Source organism: Saccopteryx leptura, chromosome 2, assembly GCF_036850995.1.
Source record: "Saccopteryx leptura isolate mSacLep1 chromosome 2, mSacLep1_pri_phased_curated, whole genome shotgun sequence".
NCBI lineage: Eukaryota > Metazoa > Chordata > Mammalia > Chiroptera > Emballonuridae > Saccopteryx > Saccopteryx leptura.
The window spans coordinates 354,476,759-354,501,269 of NC_089504.1; the positions used below are offsets into that span (position 1 = coordinate 354,476,759).

General features: G+C 53.9%; 1 protein-coding gene across 2 annotated transcripts in view; it reads left to right on the forward strand.

Annotated features, from left to right (window-relative positions):
• The first annotated feature begins 1,245 nt into the window (after positions 1-1,245).
• HLF (HLF transcription factor, PAR bZIP family member) overlaps positions 1,246-24,511 on the forward strand; it is a 57,695-nt gene continuing 34,429 nt past the window's right edge. Inside the window, exons 1-2 of one of the 2 annotated variants that reach the window (XM_066364609.1) lie at positions 1,246-1,764; positions 3,973-4,305. In XM_066364609.1, the coding sequence (XP_066220706.1) occupies positions 1,650-1,764; positions 3,973-4,305 (448 nt within the window). In that variant the 5' untranslated portion in view covers positions 1,246-1,649. The remainder of the gene's footprint in view (positions 1,765-3,972; positions 4,306-24,511) is intronic. The other variant, XM_066364610.1, reaches the window with a different exon arrangement.

Below are 24,511 nucleotides of genomic sequence, written 5' to 3' on the forward strand. Positions count from 1 at the left end.
ACTCCTGGTCTCCTGGCTCCCAGGCGCCTTCTCTCTTACACTGCCCTCCTGGGGGACTCCAGGGAAGGAGAACGACAAAGACTCTGCCATATCCCACCCCAGGGGCAGCCTTCATGGAGGCCTTTGTATCTGCGATGGCCTTCACATCTCACTGTAAGGACATTTTCTTTAATTCGTGCCCGTTCCTTCTGGCAGACCCTCCTGAGATCATACTACCAGAATCTTGGGGAGGAGAGCTGGGGAGGAAGAAGAGGAACCCACTTGCCTGGAGCTCTCCAGGCATGACGTCATCATCCAGGGCCCACCCCAGGTTAGGAGGGGGTTCCACCCACCCTGAAGCCAGGGGTGCACAGACCAATCCTGCTATGGGGCCACCAGCGCTTCAGTGGGTGGCAATGAAAGCCGAGACCCCCCTGGAGGAATACTATTTTAATTACCGTGCAACCTTGTAACTTGACCCACGTATGGTCATCTGTCCTCTCCCAGAACAAATATTCCAAAAACCCCATTCAGTGCGTGTGTCTCTTCTGCCCTCATTCAGTGGCGGGCAACTGTGTATCCCGGTTGATACCTCCGTGACAGCGTGGGAAACAGTTCACAGCCTTCATCCCGTGTTCCCCTCTCCACTCTTTTTGTATCTTATGAGAACTTCCAGTAAGTAACAATTTTCAGTGGTTGAGGGTCGAGAGAGGATGAGGGGTGGTGCTAAGCTTGCTGAGGCCAAGAGAAATATTTAGAAGAGTATTTGCCTTCAGTTGGTCTGAACTTGTCGTTTTCTAACTTGACGGCTCATTGGAACCACCGGGGAGCTTTAAAAACTAATGATGCCTGGATGTCAGCACAAGAGGTGTCTGACTTAATAGATCTGGGATGCGGCCTGGGTATCTGGATTTTTTAAACTTCCCAGGTTATTCCCAGGTTGAAAACTACTGAAACAAATTCCTCATTCCTCTTCACACTCTTAAAAAAAAAAAAAAAAAGCAGATTCTTCGCTCAGGTCGTTGGCCCTGGGAATCTACAACCTGCCAGCTCCGCACAGTCCGGGAAAATTCACGCGCGCGACAACGCTAAACACGCCGCGGCGGCGGGCGGGGCGGGGGCGGAGCTGCGCGTTGACCCCGCCCCCTGTACGCCTATCGGCGCGCGGTGCGGGCCCTGACGTCACTCTTGTCAGGGCCGCGGCACATGGGCCGCCGGACGCGCTGAGCCGGGCGCTGCGGGGCCGCGGAGCGCGGGGGAGCAGCGGCCGCCGGCGCGGGGAGGGGGGTGGGGTGGGACCGCGCGTGGCTTCGGGTGCTGGCGGGACGGGGCCGCGTTGGCGCGGTGTTTTCTGCCCGTCTGCATATTTTGTCTTTCTGTTTTTTTGCAATTTTGAACATTTTGCAAGACGGAGGGGTTCGAGGCAGGTGAGAGCATCCCGCACGTCGCCGAAGAGCCGGCGGGCGCTTGGCGCGCTCTCCGAAGACCGTCTGCACTGGAAACCTGAAAGTTTTCTGCTTTAATTTTTTTTATGCAGATGTATTTATAAAGACATAAGTAATTATTTTTCTTCCCTGGTCTCCAAGCAAGTACTTTTGGGAAAGGACGGAGGAGAAAGCTCAGCAACATTTTGGGGGCTTATTTTTCAAAAGAAAAAAATTTGCACCGCGATGGAGAAAATGTCCCGACCGCTCCCCCTGAACCCCACCTTCCTCCCGCCTCCCTACGGCGTGCTCAGGTCCTTGCTGGAGAACCCGCTGAAGCTCCCCCTCCACCACGAAGACGGTGAGCGCTGCCCTCCGGGCTGCCCCGCTCTGGGAAGGGACGGCGCTCCCGGGGTCCCCCTCCCGGGCAGGGTGCCCCGCTCGCCGGCCGGAGCATCCAGCTTCCTCCGGCCCCGGCCCCCTGGCCCCGCTTTAATGACACAGAGGAGCTCGTCCACCGCCCCACCCCTCCTCGAAAAATGGGGACCCCAACCCTCACTGAGCAGCGTTTCCAGTAGCGCTGGGGACCCGGCCCGGCGTCCCTGGGTCGCGCGCCCGCGGCGCAGGTGGGAGATGGAACCAGACAGGGCAGTGTTTCCGACGCTGAGGCTGATCCGCCCGCGGAGAGGAGCCGCCGGCGCGAGGGCAGAGCGGCTCGGCTTCGGGAGGAGAACCCGGAGGGGTGCTTCCCTGCGGGTGGGGGTTCGAGTCTCGGGTGGGGGGCTCAGCGTCCAGGCGGGTCTGGGGATCCCACTGCTGTTCCTGTTATTGGTTAGGATTTGGAACTCACGAGGTGTGAGCGCGCGGAGAAGCGCGTTCTCCGGTGGAGAGTAGCCGGGAAAGGGGGGCGAGGGCTGGCGGCGGGAGGGGGGAGTTTTCTCTCGACGGGACGCCGTGCACGCCTCCAGCGCCCAGACTTTCCCGGTGCACTTTCTCGGTGGGAGGGGAGAGAGGAGCAGGCTCACGTGTAGCCGCGCAGGAGCCTCCTCTGGCTCGAGCCCTTTCTCGGTAAGTCCCAAACCTTCCCCGGGCACCCTTGGCTGCGGCGGGAGCCGAGGGGTCGTGCCGGGGGGCGCTGGACCGAGCTGGTGCGGCCAGGGGTCGGTCATCGGGCTGATGCGGCTTCTGGCTTGCTGGATCGCAGTAGTCAGTGCAGACCGCGCGGCTCAGAGTGTCAAGTGTTGAGAGATCATTTGGCTACAGATAGCTTGGGAGTGCTCGCCCGTTCTTTCCTAGCGGGGGACAACCTGTTGCGTGGCAGAAGTTGAGGGGTTCAGTCGGAGGTCTGCAGAGCAGCACAGCCTTCCTCCTGAGGCTCCTTAAAGGAGCAGCCCTTGGGAGGAAGGTGCTGCCTGCCGTCTCGTTTGCATCCGTGGGTGTCTTAAATCACATTCTCGGGAGATGAGACTGGAGAGGATTAGAATGATGGCCGGGGAGTTTCTGTCTTTCTCTGAGAAAGAAACTCAGAAATCAAATTCTTTAATCCCAGATTCCACGGGCGCGCCGAGTCCTAGCCTGGGGGAAATTCAGAGCGCTGGTTAAAGCCCTCCTGGGGCCACAGTACTTCCAGGCGGAGGGAGCTGCAGACTTCCATCATAGCTTATGTAGAGTAAACGCCTTTTCCATTAGCTGTGCTTTTCACAGGTTGCATACGTGTGTAATTTTTGTGAACTGGATCAAGCCTAAGTGTTTGAGGAAGAAGAGGAAGAAAACATTTTGTATTAAAAAAAACCCCAAAAAGACAAAAAAAAACCAAACAATTCCTTTTGTAAAATACAGTGGATGGAGCCCAGTGGCTTTAAAAGCAGTCACATGTGAGCACCGGCTGGGCACTGTTTCCTTCCATGCAGATATGAAACATTGGTCAGGTTCCTTCAGGGCTTGGAGCCTCCATTTCTTCATTATATGTGAGGATAATGGCTGTTTGCAAGTTGACTCTGTGAGGTTTTCGGAGATAATAGATACAATATCTATAGGAAAGACCCAGGTAGACAGTAGATAGTCAATACATGGTTTCAAAGGGGGGTGGAGAGTTCCCACTTCACCAGAATTAGAACCACGGACAAGCTTTCCAAGCCTAAAGGGACTTCATATTGTTACTGTAACCAATTTCCTAGGTGCTAGATCATGCCTGGTTATTGCTTAATTTCTTTTAAAAATCACAGCAGTTTTATGTAATGACAAGAGTTGTTTTCCCACTGCAGATCTAAACTCTTTGTCTCTTCACATAGTGCCCCGGGACCGTGCGCCTTGTTTATACCCCAGAGCGGCCTGCAGCCCTGTCCCAAGGACTTGTGCTTTCTTTCCAAAGTAAATAGGAAGATGTTGAAAAGCAGGCAGAGATCCATGTCCTGCCTGAACTTTTAACTCTGGATCCACAGGAGCCAGTGGCCAGAGAGCCCTGGTGCTTGTGACCCGCGGTATTGCAGCGGAGGCCAGGCCGGGAGAGGTGGTAGAAAAACGGTCCTTTCTCTTCGTTAAAGCCCAACTTTCCCCCCTTTTCCTGCAGCATTTAATAAAGACAAAGACAAGGAGAAGAAGCTGGATGATGAGAGTAATAGCCCCACGGTCCCCCAGTCGGCCTTCTTGGGACCCACCCTATGGGACAAAACCCTTCCCTATGACGGAGATACTTTCCAGTTGGAATACATGGACCTGGAGGAGTTTCTGTCGGAAAACGGCATTCCCCCCAGCCCTCAGCAGGACCACAGCCCTCACCCTCCCGGGCTGCAGCCGGCTGCCGCGGTGGCCCCCTCCGTCGTGGACCTCAGCAGCCGGGCCTCTGCGCCCCTTCACCCCGGCATCCAGTCCCCGAACTGTATGCAGAGCCCCGTCAGACCAGGTAAACTGTCAGCAGGCTCTCCCTGCAGACCAGGAGGGGGGCTGGAGGGAGGGGCAGAGCGGGGGTGGGGGGCACGGAGTCTTCATCCGGAGACTGAGCTCGCTCTAAAAGGGGAGCCCCCGCGTATCGGGTGGGGCAATTGGAGCTCTACAGATGTGCATCTGGAAAAGAACGCAGTAATTAATTAATACATAATAATACAGGAATAAACTCTGCGTTGCATAGTCACAGCTGTAGCCTGCTTTTGCCCCCCCCCTCGTGTTTTGCTCACCAGTGTGGCGTCCCACTTCAGCAAGCTTGTGTGCTGCCTGGGGAGTCGGCTCAATGCAGGTTCCAAGGTCCTACCCTGGAAGATCTGAGTCTTTAGGGCTGGGGCCAGGGCCTAGGAACATGCATTTTAAACCAGCTCCCTGGGGGATTCTGATGCAGCTGGTCCAGGGACTGCCGTTTAGGAAATACCTGCTCACAGTGAAGTGGTTTGGGCAATTCAGGCATCCGTCTCATCTCCTGTCCCTTTTCTGCAGTCCTCAAATAGACAGGTCACGGGCTCTTGCGGAATGATCTGGGTGGATTCTCCAGAAGGCCATAGTTTGCCTCCATTCATTCGTTCTTGTCTGGCCTAAAGGAAAAAGTGATGTCAGTGAGGGGTGTGCCGCAGAGAGCTTTTGTATCTTTTCATCCTGCCTTGTCACTGATTGAGAAATTGAATCTAATAGCAGCTCTTATTTTAAGCACGGCTTAGCCCTTTTCAGGGCCAGACCTCATATTTCTCTCTTTAGTATTCCTATAAACCAAATTGTCTTTGCATTTCTCTCCTTTTTTTTTCTTTCTTTTTTATCTGCTTATCACACTTACTCCACTTTTATCAAAACCCTCAAGGCCACCCGGTTGTCTGTAAATGGTGTTGAAATATGATAAGAAATGTCACCTGAAATGACCAGTACTTCCAAACCTACCGCTGAATGCTCAGATCTAAAGACAAGTGGAGGCAGGGGTGGCTTCATGCCTTGAGCACTCTGAGGTATAAAATGAACTGTGCATCTTATGTGCACAGGTAACCAGGAACAGTGCTTCAGCCAGATTAGTTATCAGGAAGGTCGCAGCGCGGAGGACCTTAGCTGCAGGGGAAGACAGAAAGCAGGACAATGGGAGGCTTGTGCTAGAGACCATTCCCGAACTCGATGTCCTTGCCTCGTGTTGAATTTCGGTGACACAGAGCACGGTGAAAATGAAGAATATGATGCAAAGGAGAAAGAGCACCCCCTGCCCTGAAATATTAGCATCAGAGTTCAGCCTCTCCCGTTCGTATCTCTCTGTGCTGGCCCCTTCTCTGAAACCTACTTTGAAGGAGATAACTCAGGGCTACTGGCTGGAATAGAATTGGGTCTTAACCTCTGACCACCCAGGAGGCTGTAGAAACTTGGGAGAATGCCTTCATGTGAACCTGAGCCCCTGTTGCTAACTACATACAGAGCCACTGTCTCCGATTTCTTCCCAGGAACAGACAGTCGGCAACATAAGGAATCATTCAAAGTTACCACATTCAAAACAGCCGGGAACCCCAGTGAGAAGGCATAGTTGTGCCTGCTCATTCTGCTCAGCAGAATAAGATGTATCACTTTGTAGCTGTGTGATCTTACAGAGTGATAACCTCTCAGAACCTCAGTGTCCCTTTGTGTAGCATGGTCTAATTTCTATTTGATTTATTGTGAAAATGAAAGACAGTATGTATAAAAGGTCCAGTGACTAGCACAAATGTTATTAATGAAAGCAGTTATGACCGTTGTTGTCTATGTCAATTTGTATCATTTATTTTAATCCCTGTCTTCCGAAATACCTCTTAGAGTAATTAGGTACAGTATATAGCTTCTTTTTCTAGAGAGAAATATCAGGAGATTTGGACCAGTAGTTACTGGATTAGGGCAGTGGTTCTCAAACTTTTGAAGTCGGGGCACATTTAAAATCCTACAAATAATTGTAGGCGCACTATATACAAATTTCTGAGAAATATGTTATAATAATTAAGTCAAATATTAAAGAAAAAAATAAAAAGTCCAAGTGTGCTTTTATGGTAATTAAACAAAATAAATACGACAAAATTACATTTATTCTGACATTAAAAAAAGTTTTTGTTACATTTTTTGAGTTACGCTTTTTAGAATTCATAAAAAAGAGGGGTTACAAAATAAAAAAACCCAAAAAAGTTATCTTTATATATATATATATATAAAGAGAGAGATACATATATATATATAGAGAGAAAGATATATATATATACATATATATATATATATATATATATATAGAGAGAGAGAGAGAGAGAGAGAGAGAGAGAGATACATTCTTAGTAAGATTTAGTAAATTCGGCAGGCCCCGGCATGAATGTGTTAAGTTTTTTCATTCTTGTGTTTATGAGAAACATGAGCCTGATATGTGCTAGCGATTTCTTCAATGTTTGGGCACATATTTGAAAGGCGAACTCTCATTTCCTCATCAATACATTGAAGAATTCCTCTCTTTTTATTCTTAATTGTGTTGAGTGCAGAAAACCACACCATACATATCATCTTAACTTTACCCCAAACAAAGGATAGAAGAAACTTGCCTCTAGTCTTTCTGGGGAACATGGGGGTAGTGTAAACAATCCGGCACCACAGCTTAACAGCCTTTTGCAACCTAATCAGGCAAGTGAGGTGAGGAGTTGGGCAGACTGTCAACTTACAGCCAATTCCCCACACCTCTGTCCCCCAAAAATCTAAACTCCAAAAACCTTGTTGGTTTTTTGGTTCCCAACAGGCATATATTTCTCTGGAATACCACAGGGCACACCTGGAAATCTTCTAGGGTGCACCAGTGCGCCCTGGCGCACACTTTGAGAACCACTGAATTAGGGTATTGGAATCCCAGCACTTAAAATCAGTTGACAAGTGTGTCTCAGTGCTCTCCCAAATACAACATATACCATGCTAAAAATATTGTATATTTTCCCAGGAGGCATGCAAATATTGGGTCCGCACATCTTGGTTCCTAATGAGAAGCAAGAATCAGGGCGTGGGGATTCAAGGCTTCTGTAGAAGTCATGTGTCAGAGCTCGTTAGGATCAGTCTTCATCAGTGACCCTCAGGAACTTGAGCTACCCCAGCCAGGTTTGCAGCCCATGGCGAAGGACTCCTGAGTTTCTGTGAATGTCATTCCTTAGGTTTGTGGAGGAAGGACAGGCATCAGGACCAGAGGGGGCGGTAGGATCCACCAACAAACTCTTCACTTAAATGTCTTTTTTCAATCATGGAAACACATTTTAAAACAATCTTCCTTGACCTGAAACCTCAGTGATACTCCTAACAACAACAAAAAGGAGAAAAACGAGAGCTCTTCTCCAAATACCAAATGCAGATAAAATGACTGTCCGCTGTTTACACAGCGCGGTGATTATAAAGATGATCAGGCAGAGCACAGCTCCAGGGGGTGTGCACCTGGTGAGCGCTGTTGTGCAAGCACACCTGAACGAGGAGAAAGCTCTTGATTGTTCTGTGTAATCACAATGGTGACCAGAAGAGAACTAGCGAGTTAATCGAGGAAAATAAGTCCTCAGAAGGGAAGGGCACAGATGTAGCCTTCAGCGTTCCGGGAATTGGACAGTTGCTGTCTAGAGCCCAATTTCTCAAAGTTGGCAGTATTGATGTTTCAGGGAAGTCCTTGTAGTGGGGCCCGTCCTGTGCATTGTAGGAAGTTGAACAGCACACGCACGTGCGCGCGCACACACACACTCTCTCTCTCACACTCACATACACACTTATACACACACACTTCAGCCGTGACGAATGAAAAGCTGCCAGATGTGCTCTGGGGGCCACGTCACCCCGTTGAGAACCCTGATGTAGACTTCCGGTTTGGACAGCAAACTTGGGGCTTAATGCAGGGTCCTGTCGCACACACGGATGCTGTTTACCTCCCGTAATGCTCTGTGCCCAGACTTTCCGAGAATGTCAGCGGACATGAGGTTTCAAGGAGAAATACACTGTCAACAAGAGCGTAGTTACACACATGCAGCCTGTAAAACTACGACTCTGACTTAATCAGGAGACGGTTTCAGAGCAACTTTATTACACCTTTGTTTTCTGCTATTTGCATCTTTTGAGTTATACTCAGTAGCATTGTGTCATTAGAGCCCCTTGTCTGAGTGAAAGGAAATGAAGCCATAAGGTCACACATTATGCATTTCTAGGTCTGCCCCAAGCGCCTTGGAATGACAAGGTGAATGTCCTTGTGAATTCTCATACTATCCACCAACCCCCTTCCCTGTTTTGTGCACCCACCTTTTTTCCTCTGTCTAGCTATATGTTCAAAGAATGAATCAAATATCTGAAGAAATACATACATTTCGTTGAAGAAATAACCCAGGGGTCCTTTGAAACTTCCTGGGTTCTGGGGTTGGTGGCTAAACTTTCTGGGCTGACACCCTAATGCAGGAAGAGTGGTGGTTCCTGGGTGCTCTTGTCACCAGAGGGGCAGCAGCCTGGATATCCCCAGCCGGCAGGACGGCAGGAGTCATTGTGACCACACCGGTGTTTGCATTTCCGGTGCTGTCAGAGGTGGTACTCGGAAGGGCCGAGTCCTGGAAAAATAAGAATCTGTTTGCACTGAGAATTGAGGAGTTGCTTTAAGGACAGCAGTCCCTTTAGGGAAAGTCATCTATAGCAGATAAAGGCAGAGTTATTTTTACATCACATGCTTGTAAAGCCAGAGTCGAAATTGTTTCCTCTGGTGGCTTTCCTTTGAATAGCTTCAGGGTGTCCTGCACCGTGAGACCCATATTCAGCCGAGAATTGAGCAGGCTCTTTTCCCGAGCACAGAGACCAGCTTAGGATGAAGGCATGTGGGGGTGTGCGGGAAGAAGGGAGCACCGGTGGGTGGCCCAGAGGGTGGGGAGGTTGGGGAGAAGGCACAGGACCTTTGCAAGGTGGAGCTGGTGTTGTTTCTGCTGACCTGCCCTGGTGAGGCGGTTTTGGCCTGGAAGGAACAATCCTGGCCGTGGGATCTGAGGAATGACAGAGGGCAGGTCTGTGCTGATGGGAGGGCCTGCCGAGGCACCAGCATCCTCTTGCCCTGTCCAGACTCAGGAGATGAAGCTTCATTTTCTCCCTCCCCCGCCGTGCAGACCGTTCATACGGGTTCCCACCCAGCACCCTGATCATGTCTGGGAGCGCCGTGATTGACAGTTGCTGTGCACTGTGCCCAGGTTACGTGGGGAGAGCATCAGGACCAAGGAGCTCTCCCAGGGGAGAGAGTTGGCTTTGCTTTGGATGCAGACACATCCTCCTCTGTTTATTCTCAGCGTTGACCTTCTCCACCAAGCCCTGCAGAGGACGTTCTCCTGACTTTGTCACGTTGCCGTGCTCCCAGGATGGTGCCTAGCCTCCCAGCCGGAGGTACTGGTATTTTCAGATAGATATGGAAAACCGGGCAGCCTGCTTGTTAAGAGCGTAGGCTCCCGACACAGGGACTTGGGTTCACACCCTGGACCCACGTTGACTCACTATGTAACTTTGTGTCCATCTCTCAACCTCATTAAGCCTCAGTTTGCTCATCAATAGAATGAAGCCGAGGAACAGCCCCTCTCCCATGGGGCTTGGGCGGGTTCAATGAGATAATACGTGATGGAGGACGGCCAGTCCGAGGCACCAGCGCTCAGTGCCCGGCGCCGTTGTGATGACGTCAGTGGCGTGGGCGCAGGGAAGGGAATAACGATTCCCAGCCCCGATCTTTTTTTCTTTTCTTTATTCCAGCATGCCCAATACTCTGTGTAGCCTGCTTGACTCTTCTCCTTCGTTCCGGGGAAGGACAAGGACAAGCCACTCCCCTGCTGTTAACCCGGCAACATCGCTGCTGGGTTAGCGCCTCCTGTTCTGCCAGTGTGGGAATAGCCGCCCGCCCGGGGCCCTGTCTGCCAGTGTGGGGATAGCCGCCCGCCCGGGGCCCTGTCTGCCAGTGTGGGGATAGCCGCCCGCCCGGGGCCCTGTTCTGCCAGTGTGGGGATAGCCGCCCGCCCGGGGCCCTGTCTGCCAGTGTGGGGATAGCCGCCCGCCCGGGGCCCTGTCTGCCAGTGTGGGGATAGCCGCCCGCCCGGGGCCCTGTCTGCCAGTGTGGGAATAGCCGCCCGCCCGGGGCCCTGTCTGCCAGTGTGGGGATAGCCGCCCGCCCGGGGCCCTGTCTGCCAGTGTGGGGATAGCCGCTCGCCCGGGGCCCTGTCTGCCAGTGTGGGGATAGCCGCCCGCCCGGGGCCCTGTCTGCCAGTGTGGGAATAGCCGCCCTGTCTGCCAGTGTGGGGATAGCCGCTCACCCGGGGCCCTGTCTGCCAGTGTGGGGATAGCCGCTCGCCCGGGGCCCTGTCTGCCAGTGTGGGGATAGCCGCTCGCCCGGGGCCCTGTCTGCCAGTGTGGGGATAGCCGCTCGCCCGGGGCCCTGTCTGCCAGTGTGGGGATAGCCGCTCGCCCGGGGCCCTGTCTGCCAGTGTGGGGATAGCGGCCCTGTCTGCCAGTGTGGGGATAGCGGCCCTGTCTGCCAGTGTGGGGATAGCCGCCCGCCCGGGGCCCTGTCTGCCAGTGTGGGGATAGCCGCCCGCCCGGGGCCCTGTCTGCCAGTGTGGGGATAGCCGCTCACCCGGGGCCCTGTCTGCCAGTGTGGGGATAGCCGCTCACCCGGGGCCCTGTCTGCCAGTGTGGGGATAGCCGCTCGCCCGGGGCCCTGTCTGCCAGTGTGGGGATAGCCGCTCGCCCGGGGCCCTGTCTGCCAGTGTGGGGATAGCGGCCCTGTCTGCCAGTGTGGGGATAGCGGCCCTGTCTGCCAGTGTGGGGATAGCCGCCCGCCCGGGGCCCTGTCTGCCAGTGTGGGGATAGCCGCCCGCCCGGGGCCCTGTCTGCCAGTGTGGGGATAGCCGCCCGCCCGGGGCCCTGTCTGCCAGTGTGGGGATAGCCGCCCGCCCGGGGCCCTGTCTGCCAGTGTGGGGATAGCCGCCCGCCCGGGGCCCTGTCTGCCAGTGTGGGGATAGCCGCTCACCCGGGGCCCTGTCTGCCAGTGTGGGGATAGCCGCTCGCCCGGGGCCCTGTCTGCCAGTGTGGGGATAGCCGCTCGCCCGGGGCCCTGTCTGCCAGTGTGGGGATAGCGGCCCTGTCTGCCAGTGTGGGGATAGCGGCCCTGTCTGCCAGTGTGGGGATAGCCGCCCGCCCGGGGCCCTGTCTGCCAGTGTGGGGATAGCCGCCCGCCCGGGGCCCTGTCTGCCAGTGTGGGGATAGCCGCCCGCCCGGGGCCCTGTCTGCCAGTGTGGGGATAGCCGCCCGCCCGGGGCCCTGTCTGCCAGTGTGGGGATAGCCGCCCGCCCGGGGCCCTGTCTGCCAGTGTGGGGATAGCCGCTCGCCCGGGGCCCTGTCTGCCAGTGTGGGGATAGCCGCCCGCCCGGGGCCCTGTCTGCCAGTGTGGGAATAGCCGCCCGCCCGGGGCCCTGTCTGCCAGTGTGGGGATAGCCGCCCGCCCGGGGCCCTGTCTGCCAGTGTGGGGATAACCGCCCGCCCGGGGCCCTGTCTGCCAGTGTGGGGATAGCCGCTCGCCCAGGGCCCTGTCTGCCAGTGTGGGGATAGCCGCTCGCCCGGGGCCCAGGGCCCCCTCCTGCCTCCCGCTCTCAGGCCAGCCCCGGCCGTCCTGGCTGCCTGCCCGCGTGACCGTGTGCTCCAGGCACGTGGCCGCACCCTGTGGAGCTCACCCAGCTCTGGGTGGCACGCTGGCTGGCTTCCACTCCCCCCCCACACACACACACTCTCACGCTTGCTACTATAGCGAGTGCCAGCCAGAGAGTGTCCTGCTGACCCTGGCGCGAGAAAGCCGAGCTCTGCGGGGCAGTTCCGATGCCAGGGAAACCTGCTCTCTCCGCCATTCCCGCCAGACCCTGAACTTGGCCCCGGTCTCCGGCCTGCCTGCCCAGAGGCCCTGTGTTCTCTGCACCGCTGGGGTGGGCAGGGTTCCGGCGGGCCCGCGCCTGCCAAGGGTCTTGGCAGACTGCTTCCAGCTCAGCCCGGTGCTTACCAGACTGGAAAACTAGCAACAGAAAGGCAGAAGTGGGTAGAGGAGAAGGAAGGGGCCGGGGGAGCTGGAGGGACAAACGCCCGTGACAACATCCTAAAGCAGGAAGCCGGAGGATGGAGGGACGGCGGTGATTTATTAGGCTTCTCGGAAACCTCTCTGCCAACCAGTGCCAGTCCCTTTCACCCGGGCATCATTTCTTCTGTGTCAGCAGGGAAAACGGAGGGAAGGGGGAAGGGAAGGTAGTAGAGGCAGCGATAGGATTTAGAAAATCAATAAATGAAACATTGGTAAAGAGTTGAGGGGAGGAGGGGGCCGAGGGAGGCCCAGTGTCTGCCTGCCTTTGGATCTGTAATGGGAATGGGTGAGAATAGTTTTCCTTTATTATGATATTTGGTATCACCCCTCTGAATGTCGACCTGAGGCCACTAAGTCATTGTTTTCGAGTAAGCTGCCATTTCCTGAAGACACCGGTGCCTGGCGGCTCACCTCTCACATCGTCTATCCGGATGTTGTCGGTCTGAGACTCAGTTCTAATGCAGGTGATAGAGCCATGCTAGAGCCTAGGGTCCGACACACAGACAGGCCTGGGTGTGAATCCTGACGCTGCTGTGCTTGCTGGTGACCTGCGGCAGGCCGCTGACGTGACTGCGCTGCTTCTGCCTTCCGCCCGGAGCAGTGCGCTGCCGCGGGAGGTGTCCTCGCCACCGCCGACCTCGTTTCTCACGGCGGCACCCAGCACCCAGCACCGGCTCTCCATACTTCCCCCTCCCTCGCCGGTGAAGGCCTCTGGTCAAGCAATTTATATTTCTCCTCTCCTTCTCCACTGACGTCTTGTCTGCCCCTCTTAGCCTCTGAGTTTTAGGTAACCTTGGGCCACAAACTGGAATCTTTAGTCTTCCCCACCCCCCTTCGCTCATGAGGTTAATTTAACAAAGTCAAACCAACCACATGCAGTTCCAAGAAGTTGTGGATTAGAAGACGCTTTCTCCATGACACGTTTGTTAGTCAGTCAACCAGTGTTACTATTGCCTGTCTAGTAATTTAAAGAAAATTTTTAATCGTAGGTGTTAATAATTATAGTTGAAGGCCACAAAGTGGCCTCGTGGGTAAAGTAACTGTCAGGGAAGGCCGTGGTGCGGAGAGAGGACAAAGGTCTAGTCCATCTTTCTGCTTATAAGTGAGACTTCTCATACGCCGCCCAGAATAATAATTCCTCCTCCCCCTGTAACGGGTAAACCCTTCCTCTCTCTGAACCTTGACTTTCTCATCTGCGAAGTAACTTCTGGCTTGAGTTCCTGTGAACTTTCTAAAGCTCCCGCGCGTGAAGGGTCCAGCGTGGGGCCCAGCGTGCAGTGGGCCAACCTCGACCATGAGCCAGCTCTGTGGCTTTAGTAACTGTTGAAGGTTGGAAAGTAACAGAGGAAGCTGCAGGATCAAGGAGCCATGTGGCTGGTCCCCAGAAGTAGCTTTAGCTTCGTGCCACCCCCTGGGAAAGACAGACACAGGCACGACCTGGCTGCTGGCCTCAGGGAGATGGCATGTGGGAGGGACGGTAGAGCGTTTGTGTGAAAGGGTGAGTGACAGGACAAGACGCAAGTTCTCAGTGCCCAGGGGCGGGTGCGTGGCGGCCTCCAGGACCTGTGGAAAAGGGGAGAAGGACAGAAGGTAAAAACCTGCCAGGTCCATAAGGGAGCGGCAGTGCAGACAATAAGATCTGCCAGACCTCACAGGAAGCAGCCCCTACCCCGGGCAAGAGCGCCTTGGGCGAGGCTTCTTGGAAGAGCTGGACTTTCTGTTGGGGGGGGGGGGGGACCAGAAGGCTGTGTGGGCATGGGTGAAGCAGAGAGGCAGAGGCAGGGCTGCCTGCGGGAAGTTTAGGGAACAAGGTGTGGGCTCAGTTTGGTGGGTACAGAAAACTCCTAAGAGGGAGCCAGGGAGACGCGTCTGGCAGGTGTGTGGCCGCCAGGCTGTGGCAGCCTCAGGAACGCCAGGCTCCGGCCCTGGAACTTGAGCCAGCGGGCGGCAGGGAGCCCAGGAAGGGTTTTTAAGTAGAGAAGTGGCATGTGGACATTTCCACTTGGGTTCAAGGTTGGATTGGAAACATTTTTAGATACTTCACAATAGTTTCCTCTGGCAAACCGGGACTTCCTTATTATTATTGTTTTGAAAATAAATACACTCCCTTGAACATCAAACGGCTTTTTCAAAACACAGTGTTCTAACGATCGAGACAGGGTAATGCAAAACACAGGGCTTAGGTTTCATTTATAAAGCCCATAATTTGGTGGACTGGAGGAAACACTCTTTGGCAAGGAAATAATTTGAGGGATGTGAATGGTCCAGAATTTAAAAGTCTAAGCAGAGGCCTGGTCTGATAGTAGAAAAATAGGTTTTAATAAACCCACACCCGTTAACATTCGTCACTTTTAAACGCTTCTATTTTATAAAGCTTCCTAGGTTGGCAAACGAGTGAACAGATTTCTGTGAGTGTATGCGTGTGCGTGCGCTTAGTACGTGTTTATGTGTCTCTAAGAGGGGAAGACAATGAGAAAGGTATTAATGCCTCAGTGATACAACTAGTACTCGCTCACACTCTGGCTTCTCTTCAGATGGTAGAAACCATTCACCTTTTACAAACGGTCCTTGCTTACCTGCAGCCGTTAGCATCAAGCTAAAAATACTTAGTGACATTTCTGGCCAGTTTATTAATCTTGCTCCCCGAGAGACAAAGGAATCATTCTTGTCGTGTTGCATTCTTGAGTCCTGACCTTGGACGTGTGGCTTCCTTCTTCCCCGAAACTGGAATTAACCGCACAGCGCGCTCAGCTCCCGTGGCTGTGGGGTGCGTGTGCACTTTGTGTTGGGAGGGCTGGTAGAGGACAGGGGGAGGACGCAGGCTGGGGGTGGCGTGGGGGGAGGAGAGGGTCTGCTGAGTGGCACACGCATGAAATGACTTGCTCCAGGGCCCCTGAAGTGCACTTTGACACCAAGCCAGGATCACGGAGCGCTGGAGAGGCCGTCCTAACCCACACCAGCGCGTGTAGATAAAAAATAACAGTCAGTGCCTGTGCAGTTTCACCTCCAGCTATGTGTAGTAGACAGTGACAGCAGGGTTGGCAGGACCGAGTGTCTGCTGGGGGAAAACCCTACAGTCCTCCTTCCCGTTCAATTGGCTGGTGGTGGATGGATCCACACTCCGTGCTGACTGTGAAAATTCCCGAAGCGTTTTCCTTCTTGTCTGATGTTAACAGCTCTCGCTGTTGTCTCCACTCCCTGCCCACCTGACTCGTCGTGGGGATCCAGGCCTCGTTCTCTGTCCCGAGGAGTCACACAGCTCCACGGTCACCCCAGCCTCCTCAAAGTTGTGTTTTTAGAAGTTTAATCGGGGTTTTTGTTTTCTCCGTGACTCATTTTGGGGGAAGGCGTTTTGGAATTCGGGGGTCTTGTCACCAGAGAGGGCTCATGGCTAATTAAACCTCGTCGCTCTCGAATCTTGCCCGAGAGACCTCAGATCCCTAAACGATGAGGGCATGCCACGCACAGAGAGAGGCTCGAGGGAGCCATCACGCTAAATCATCTGTGACAAAATGTTCTCTTAGAAAGTGGGATTGCAGACATGCACCAGCAGAGACAAACGCTTTGGCAGAAACTCCCTGAGTGGGGAAAGAGCCATGCTTTCTTTTCTGATTAGCTCTGGGTCGCAGCGTGCTTTGCCGGCGCAGTGGAGAAGCCCAGGCACGGACGGGAGAGGGAGAAATTCTCCTGGCTGCTCTGCCTGTGCGGCCGCCCTTCGTGGAAAGAGTTAAATGAGGGCTGTCCATTCATGCACAATAATGCCTCTTGAATTGAGCTGAATGGGAAAAGCAAAAGGTCTGTTTGGAGAAGGGTGCCACCAAGGCCCTGACCAATGGGGATCCGTGCTGTAAACCAGATGAACAAGATCGTCTAGATAGGGCAGTAATCAGATTACCCAGCACAGTGATCACAATGCCCGGGAGAGGCAGGGTTCTTCTGAGGAGAGTGGCAAACAGTTAACCTCCATCTGCTCTAGGGCGTGAGCCGGAGACTCAGTTCACCTTAGAATGGACTCATGGGAGCTGGGGCCTCCAGATCGCTCAAGGAGATGACGGAGGCTCTTACTAGGGGAAACTTAGGAATAATAGGATGGAAACCCCCAATCCAGTCAAAACAATGTTGTTTTTTAAAGGGCAAAGGCCACTGAAAGATTTATAGAGGAAAGAATAGATAATATAAAATGTAAAGATAGACATCAAGCTTTGATAGAGCCGAGAGTAAGAAAAGATAATCTTATAGAACTGACTTTGTAGGAAATTCTTAGAATTTATTTCAGTCCAGTTGATTTCTTTTACATCAACACATGTTCCCATGACCTTTCCCCGGTAGAATCTAAAGTATGTTTATTTCAAATGTCAAGTCAGACCTGAATGATTTTTGAAAATATTTATATCTATGTCAAAAAATACGTTGTTGTTTTTTTAAAACATTACAAGCTATTTACTTGTATTTAGTTATTGAATTCCTCAGAAGTTTGAAGATGAAGGACAGAAGTTTCATCATTACCAAAACTAGGGAGCGCAAAGCAGTTTGAGTTGACTTACACAACGTTTCTCTTTTTACCAGCAAAGTTGACTGGCAGTAACATTGTATTGATTCAGACTTTGTGATCTTTTGATCTTGAGTTGATTTCAATGGAAATGATTATCTTTGTCTTCTTTATAAGGAAAGATATTACCAAACACATTAATTATGTGCACATGATTTTGGGAGGCACCTTTAACTTATTGGAGTACAAAAATAGGCTTTAAAGACCTTAATTGTGTGTGTATATAAAGCAATCTTCTTAATCACAGTGTATGTCAGTGCATAGCAAGAGAACTTCTGCCATTGGACATTTAATTCGGGTTAGTACTCCCATGAAATTGTTGCAGTTTGCTACTGTGTCTTCCCCACCCCCACCCCACTTACCCCACCTCACTCAATTTTTATACATTTTTAAACTTCAGCTTCCATATCACTGTATGGAATCAAAAGAGCATTTCTGTTTACCTACCATCAGAGAAGATGCCCTAGACCGGTCCCCAAGGATGTGGGTCTCCTCTGCAGTTTTACTAACGAAATAATCAGCTGTTCGAGCGGCCCCCTCTCAATCTTCTCCTCTCTTCCTCGACGGGCAGGCAGCCTAGTGTGGTGGTTAGACCTGCGGTCTCGGCCTAGAGACCTTGGCTCTGCCACGTCCCAGCTTGGGGACTCCTCCGTCCTTGTTTTCTCCTTTGCAGGTGGGGCTGTCGACACCTGCTCCGGGGCATTCCTGGAGGGGTCAGTGAGGTGCACAGTATGGGAACAGCACCTTCCGTCGCTTCTGTGTGTCTGCTACACTGACCAGTGCTCCTTGCCCCCCCCCCCCCCCCCGCCTACCTAGTCATCTACGGCCACTTAAGCAGGAGTGCATCTTGTGCCGTAGCAATGGTGGCCCCGAGCTGCTCCCTGCCTTTGAAGTCATCGTAGGGGAGGGAGTGGAGGAGGGGGCAGGGTGCTGAGCAGCCTGTGTGGGGAGCCCTCGGGAAAGGTACGCTCCACCGCCAGGCTCCACGTGAGGTCCTGCACCAGCTCCAGGCTCCACGTGAGGTCCTGCACCAGCTCCAGGCTCCACGTGAGGTCCTGCACCAGCTCCGGGGTGCCTTCTCCGCTAGCTCTGCCCAGGGCCGTGTGCTCCATGGGGCAGGGCTGTGTCTCTCTCTCCTCGCTGCACCCCGCCACCATCCTCTGACTCCAAGCGGGTGGGAACTCGGCTGCCTTTCCTGGAGTGCTCTCCAGCCTTCCCAGCGTGCCATCAGATTCGTGACGGGGGTTTTCTTGTTTCTTTTTGGTGACACCTTTGGGTCATGGAGTGGAGAACTGGCTGTTCCTCTGGTTGCAGGTGAGGGGCTGTTGAGTGGGATCGGGTGGAACCCCGGGTCCCCAGGGGTAGCCAGCTCCCTGGCCTTCTGCTCCACCCTCGTGTAAATCTCTCAAACGCTTTCTTCTGATCTCTCCCTACGAGACTAACACGCGGCCCCGAGTCTCCAGGTCGGGGGGGTGGGAAACGGACCCTCCTGCTCAAGTGGGACAGAAGCATGAGGAAATTGCGGAAACAAAAGTAAATTACGTGGAAGACAAGTGTGAAAAGAGTTCTTACACAAACAGGATAACGAAAAGTTGGTTAATTTCAGAACTGGCGTTAACCTGACGCGATGGTTTTTTGACAGATCAGAGATGTGGAGTTCTTGGCAAAGGTGTTGATATAGTACCTTTCGTATGAACGTGGGGATAATGCTCTTAAAGGCCCACCAACCCTGTCTTGAGGATAGCAAGGTATGTCAGCATTGAACTAACCAAGATTTCCCCCTCTCAACAGGGATGTTTGATTCTCGCTAAAGCTCCCTCGGCATAATTTTACGTTCAGTCACACACCTCTGAGTTTTATGAAAGAGTGCACACAGTGGTCCTGAGTTTAAGTCAGCTGAACACACGTGAAATCGTGGCAATGCCCGTTACGTGTTAAAGCCGGGACGGCGCTAAGCACTTGGTGGAAGAGGAGGTGGGAAAGCAACCCGTATTGGAAAGGGCATTGCTTCCTGAGTGTAGTCTGCTCCTGAGGGGACTGAACGTGGTGGCTACATTGCCAATGCGTGTTTTTCTCTTTTCTTCATCGGCTCTAACGTTCTGATTACAGGCGGCTTAAAAATATCAATACATATGGGCACATCTCAGTGGCCAAAAACCATGGAGATCAGGATGAAGTCGTTTTCAAAGCAGAAATAACAAGCTTTCATGAGGATACTCAGAGCAACACAGTCTTGATAGCATGCTCACGTCGCTGTCAGACCCTTTGGGCACTCAACTAACTTGGATTTGGAGTCGGAGGGCTCCTGAGAAGCCGTGATACCTTGGACCAGTGCCTTACACTCTCCACCCTCTCGCTGCCTCGCCTGGAACACGGCAGCTGGTTCCCAAGGATTGTCACGAGGGTAAAATGACATCGAAGGGGCTGTAACCAGTGAACTGACCTGGGACTGTACCTGGTCCGAGGTGTCGCCCAGGAAGTTTTAGTTCAGAGTGGAAGTATCTGGTACTGAAAGGTCCTTCTCTAAGATGGACTGTAGTTCAGTCTGTGGAGTCTCGCCTCCAGGTTTCTGAGTGGCTGGACTGTCTTTGCAGGACCCTGACGCTTTCCTTAGGTCTGCTGAGAGCTCACATTTAGAGTCCCGGCTGTGCTCCCCAATGAGAAGTATACTCCCGTGCAAGCCCTCGGCCGTCTGGGCTTTACCTCTTCATCTGTAAGATGGGAACAGTCTATGTCCTTCTGACTTACAAGTTCGTCATAGTAGAAAGTAAGATAGCCAGTTAGAAAAACTGGCCAAATCAAAGTATAAATTGGGTTAGCGTTAGCATGGCCCTTGGGTTCCAGATGGCAGGACAGGGAAAAGGCGTGGGCACAGTTTCAAGGCAGGCCGTTTACAAAGAGTTCTGGGTTCTAGAGCCAGTCTGCCAGGGTACGGCTGTGTGTCCCTGGATGGGCCATCACATCTCCCGGGTCCTCAGTTTCTGTATCTGTGAAATGTGGGTGCTATATTTAGCTCTGTGACGCTGTGTTCTAAGACAGTGTCCGTGGACCGCTGGGTCCGCCAAAAATCTCGAGCTGGTCCGCGAAAGAGTTAACCACCCTGACACGATATGAAGATGACAGACCCGATGATCTTAGTCGAATTCGCTTGTGTTTGAGGGGGGATTTCTGCCTTAGCGGTGCCCAAATTAATTCTCCTATTTTCACCCGGTTGCCATGTGTAAAAGGTTGAAAACCACCCTTCTAAGACTACTATGAACTAGAAGACTAGCATTCCAATGTTGGTGCATGACACCGCGCCTCCTGGGGCGATGAGGCTGCTCCCGGGCGAGGACAGGGATTAAGGCTGGGGTTCTGCTACCCAGAGAGGATGGCAGGGTTTTAAAACTTAAGCTGCGAAGCAGAAGACATCTGACACCTTTGGGGCCAAAAAAAAAAAAAAAAGGCAACAGCATTAAATCCAGTTCTTTCTTTACGAATGGCCTTCCTTCTGGACGGGAAGCATGGGCTTCTGTCTGCTGCTGAGCATTCCGGAAACACCCTGAAAGCCAGCGCTCTGGCCCGGGTCATTGCTGCAAGGCTTGGCTTTTTTAGCGGTGGTTTGGTAGCCAGACAGAATAAGTTTTCAAAGAGAAAATAAAAGGAAAAAACCAGCCTGCGGCCCACAGCCCAGTGTTTTGGCGGCGACTTGGCTGGAAGGGCGGCCAGCGTGTTTGGCTGTCCCCGGGGGTGGCCGGGGCAGGCGTGCAGGGCCTCCCGGGGCAGCTGGTTCACCTCACGGCCTGGCCTCTGGTGGCCTGGCCTCTGGTGACCTTGCGGGAGCTCGGAATGTCCTCGCGACGGACCGAGGCTTGGCCTGGGCTCGGTGAAGAGACGTCTGTGATTAATTAGGATGCCTGCCACAGGCCGAGGCGCGACAGCGTTTGCGCAGGTATTTGCTGTCCCGACAAAGCAGGTTGGGGAGATCCTTCAGCCCTGGTCCCTCCACTGGGCACAGGATCGAGGACTCGGGCCCGTGCTGCTTCCGGTGTGTCGGGGAAGGTGTTTCTTCCAAGCCCCTGGCACGTGCTGTGTTGCTCTCGGCGGCGGGGTTTACTCTGGTGAGCAGAACAGAGAAAATGGGACAGGGGTGGTCTGTTGATTCTGCGTCCTGGTCACAGGACAGGAATTGCTAGGTTAATGGAAGCTGTAATTCCCACAGTCCCCCATGGATTCCCGTGGGTCCCGTGGAGCACGTGCTTGGGTGCTCACTGCTCCGGCCACGCCACACAGAGTCTGGCCAGCGGTGGCCAGAGGTCACGGCTGCAATTCCCCGGAAGCCCAGCCCTCGGAAGGCCCAGGAGGCTGGGCTCCCAGTGCTCCACACCCTGTGATTTTTGATGTTTAAGACAGAAGTGCCGCCACCTTCCTCAGGAAGGCGCTGGGGGATTGATTTTTCAGGCTACTTAGGGGTAGGCATGGCCTCAGGTTCCGGGCCGACGGAGCTGGTATTCTGAAGTCTTTCTCTTCACCTGTGGAAGGCACTTCATGTTGAATCTGCTTTCTGGGTGATGTTTGAACTCTCCAGACCTTTCTTTCTGTAAAGAACGCTTGAGGAGGAGCTGGTGCTTGTCACAGCCCCCACCCCAGGCTTCCCATGGGCAGCAGAATGCCCCAGAGGTCTCAGTCTTCTGAGTGTAAACCTGTGAACTCTACCAGTGGAATAAGAACAGTTGCGTTTTATTGAGCACTTACTATGTGCTAGCCGGCGTCAGCGTCGCTATGAGACAAGGAGCTCGTGGGGCAGTGAGGTGACGTGGACTTGGGGTTAGACATTGTTTGTGGACAGCTGACAGAAGAGTTCACAGATCGGCCTGACTTCCCCTGCTAGTCCTCCTGTTTACGGCGCCTGCCTCAACTCAGCCTGCCCCAGCATTAGCTGGTTTTGACTGATGGCGTCCTCGTGGCCAGGGAGCCGAGGGGCAGAGTCTTCTAGGAGCTTCCACTCCCTTTCACCGGCGGAGCCCATTGGCCCCGTCAAGTCCTGCAGTCCTTAGCGTCGTCCAGCTCCCTGCGGTCCTGGGACTCTGCCCCTGCCACCGTTCAGCCCCAGCGCACTCTCCACGGGGGGCAGGTCACGTTGGCCGGAGGGCACGGCCAGTGTGAACATCCCGGGAGGTAGTGATCTAACACGTTGAAAGGAAGCCCTGTGCGCGGGGCAGCTTGTCTCCTTTCCTCCTTAGCCTGTGGGGCCCCCCAGACCTCCCCCCGAGATGGACAGGCTGGAGACACTGAGCGGTGGATCCCTCCTGGGGTCAGAGGAGGCCAAGGCCGTGGTGGCAGGAATTGCTGACAAAAGCAAGCTTCCGGTGGCCCAAGCCTTCCCCCTGTGATGACTTGGTTTGCCAGGAGTCCCTCCCCATAGCTACATGGGTTCATGGGAAGTTGACTGCACCTGCCAGGCCCCTGTGGGCTGAAGGAGGAGAAATATGCATATTTGCCACACCTTCCACCAGACCAGAACACACACAGTTTAACCTAGGAGTCAATCTGCCTCCTGTGGGGTGATCTCCATGGAGCGGGGAAGGCACGGGGGACCCCAGGTTTACGGCCAGTCTGGAGAAACTGCTCGAAGGACTCCGGGCCGGGGGGCCCACCCCGAAAGAGAGAGCATTTGCCCTGGATCATGTCTGCTGGGTCTCTGGGATTTTTTTCTGCGTCTGAAGCGGCATGCACCTGAGCCACCGACATGTCTTCTCACCCCTGACTCTCTCCCCGTCTGCGTTTGGCAGAGGCCCGCCATGTCTGGCTTCAGCAGAGCCGCGTCTGCAGGCCTCTCCGCCGGCCCTTTCCAGCCGGGGCCACGGGTGTGCTTGGGTCCTTCCCTCTGGCTCACGTTCTCCCGGGGCTGCTGGTGTGTACAGTCGAGAGATCACATTTTATTAACACAGAGAAATCTGCTCGGGCCGCCTGGCTCTCCCGTCACGTGGAGAGCAATGTGCTCCCTGGCTACGCCAGCCTGCAGCTCGCCGTGCAAAGTACAGCCGAGGGCTGGGCACCGGGCCAAGCTTACATTTCACTTTGGAACACGCTTTCGCATCGCCGCTTGGCAGAGCAGCCACGGCGGTGTCTATTTGGGGAGTCGGTTCGAGGCGTGTTGTTTCCCTCTCCTGTGTGTCGAGAGAGAGGACCTTTAAAACCTGTTTGACCTTTACCCCCCCTCTCCCCCCCCCCCATCTTGGTCATCGGCAAGGTGCCCCGGTGGTAGCGGTGACACAGCTAAATGCGGCAGCCTCCTGGACCCAGAAGCCTCTTCCCGCCCGCACGGGTTTGCCGGTCTCCCTTGTTAAACCGGCAGCCGCGTCCAGGACCGCCCGGGACAGAGCAGCTCGGGCCAAGGCAATCACATCAAAACCAAAGTCCCGGAGCTGCTGAGTAAACCAGTCACCCTCCCAGATAAAACAACCTTGTCGTCCAGATCTTTCTTTCCGAAGATCTAAGGCTTTTTCAAAGGCTGGTCCCGGGCCAGCCCCTGCAGGAAGGAGCTTCGGAAGCCCCCGCGATGGAGCCCTGTGAACAGAAACAGCCGGGCCTCTTCCATTCAGTTTTCCCAGACGACGACAACGGCGACCACGGGCCTCTTTTTGCTTCTTCTTTTCCACGTCCCAGTCCCCTCCCCTCCTCCACCCCGAACCCCCTGTCTCCATCTCACTTTTCTCAGGGGCCGGGCTGATCGTTTTACCTTCAGTAAAACAAATATCTAATTTCAAAAAGAGAAGGTGGGATGAGTCACTCCCCTCGTACTCGGTCCGACCTTCGAGGGGGCCGGCTTGCCTGAAGCCTGACTTGGGTGTGGAAGTCAAGTTGCTTTGGGAATTGTAAACCCTCCCTAGGAAAGGTCGGCATGGTTAGAAAACAAAGGGGTCTGGGAATAGTACTGACTTCTCTTTTCTGAATGAAATAGAGCCCCCGCTGCCCACATAACGCACGACTGGCACACGCCTCTGTCACCGTCACACCGCCCCAGACATTCCCACGCTCCAGGCCTTATTCTGAGGCTAGTGTTTACTGCCCACTGTCAGTGCCATCCGGCCAAGCAACCACTAATCAAGATTAGCAACTAATCAAGGTGCACGTGCCAGGTTGCTCCTTCCGGTGGGAAGCCCCCACACTGAGGAGGCCGCGCAGACCCTCGGGGTCCAGGATGCGGTCTCCTGCCGGTCACCTGGTGAAGTTTTCGCTCACCCTGCAGAAAGCCCATCCCACCTGTGTCCCAAACCTGCTGGTCATTAGCTTTGAAAATAACGCCAGGCTCTCGCATGGCGGGTAGATGCCTAAGCTCCGTGCGGGGTGGGAGCAAGTGCCACTTCCCAGAGTGGTGCTGTTGCAATCACATTAGTCACCCCAGGTGAGGTGAGATAAGGTGATTGGAGAGATGGAAATCGCCCTGCTCTTTGAAAGAGGTCTCCCGAGAGCATTGAGAAAGGGTTGCAGTTCGTAACTTTGAGACTTTGTTCCCCTGGCCCC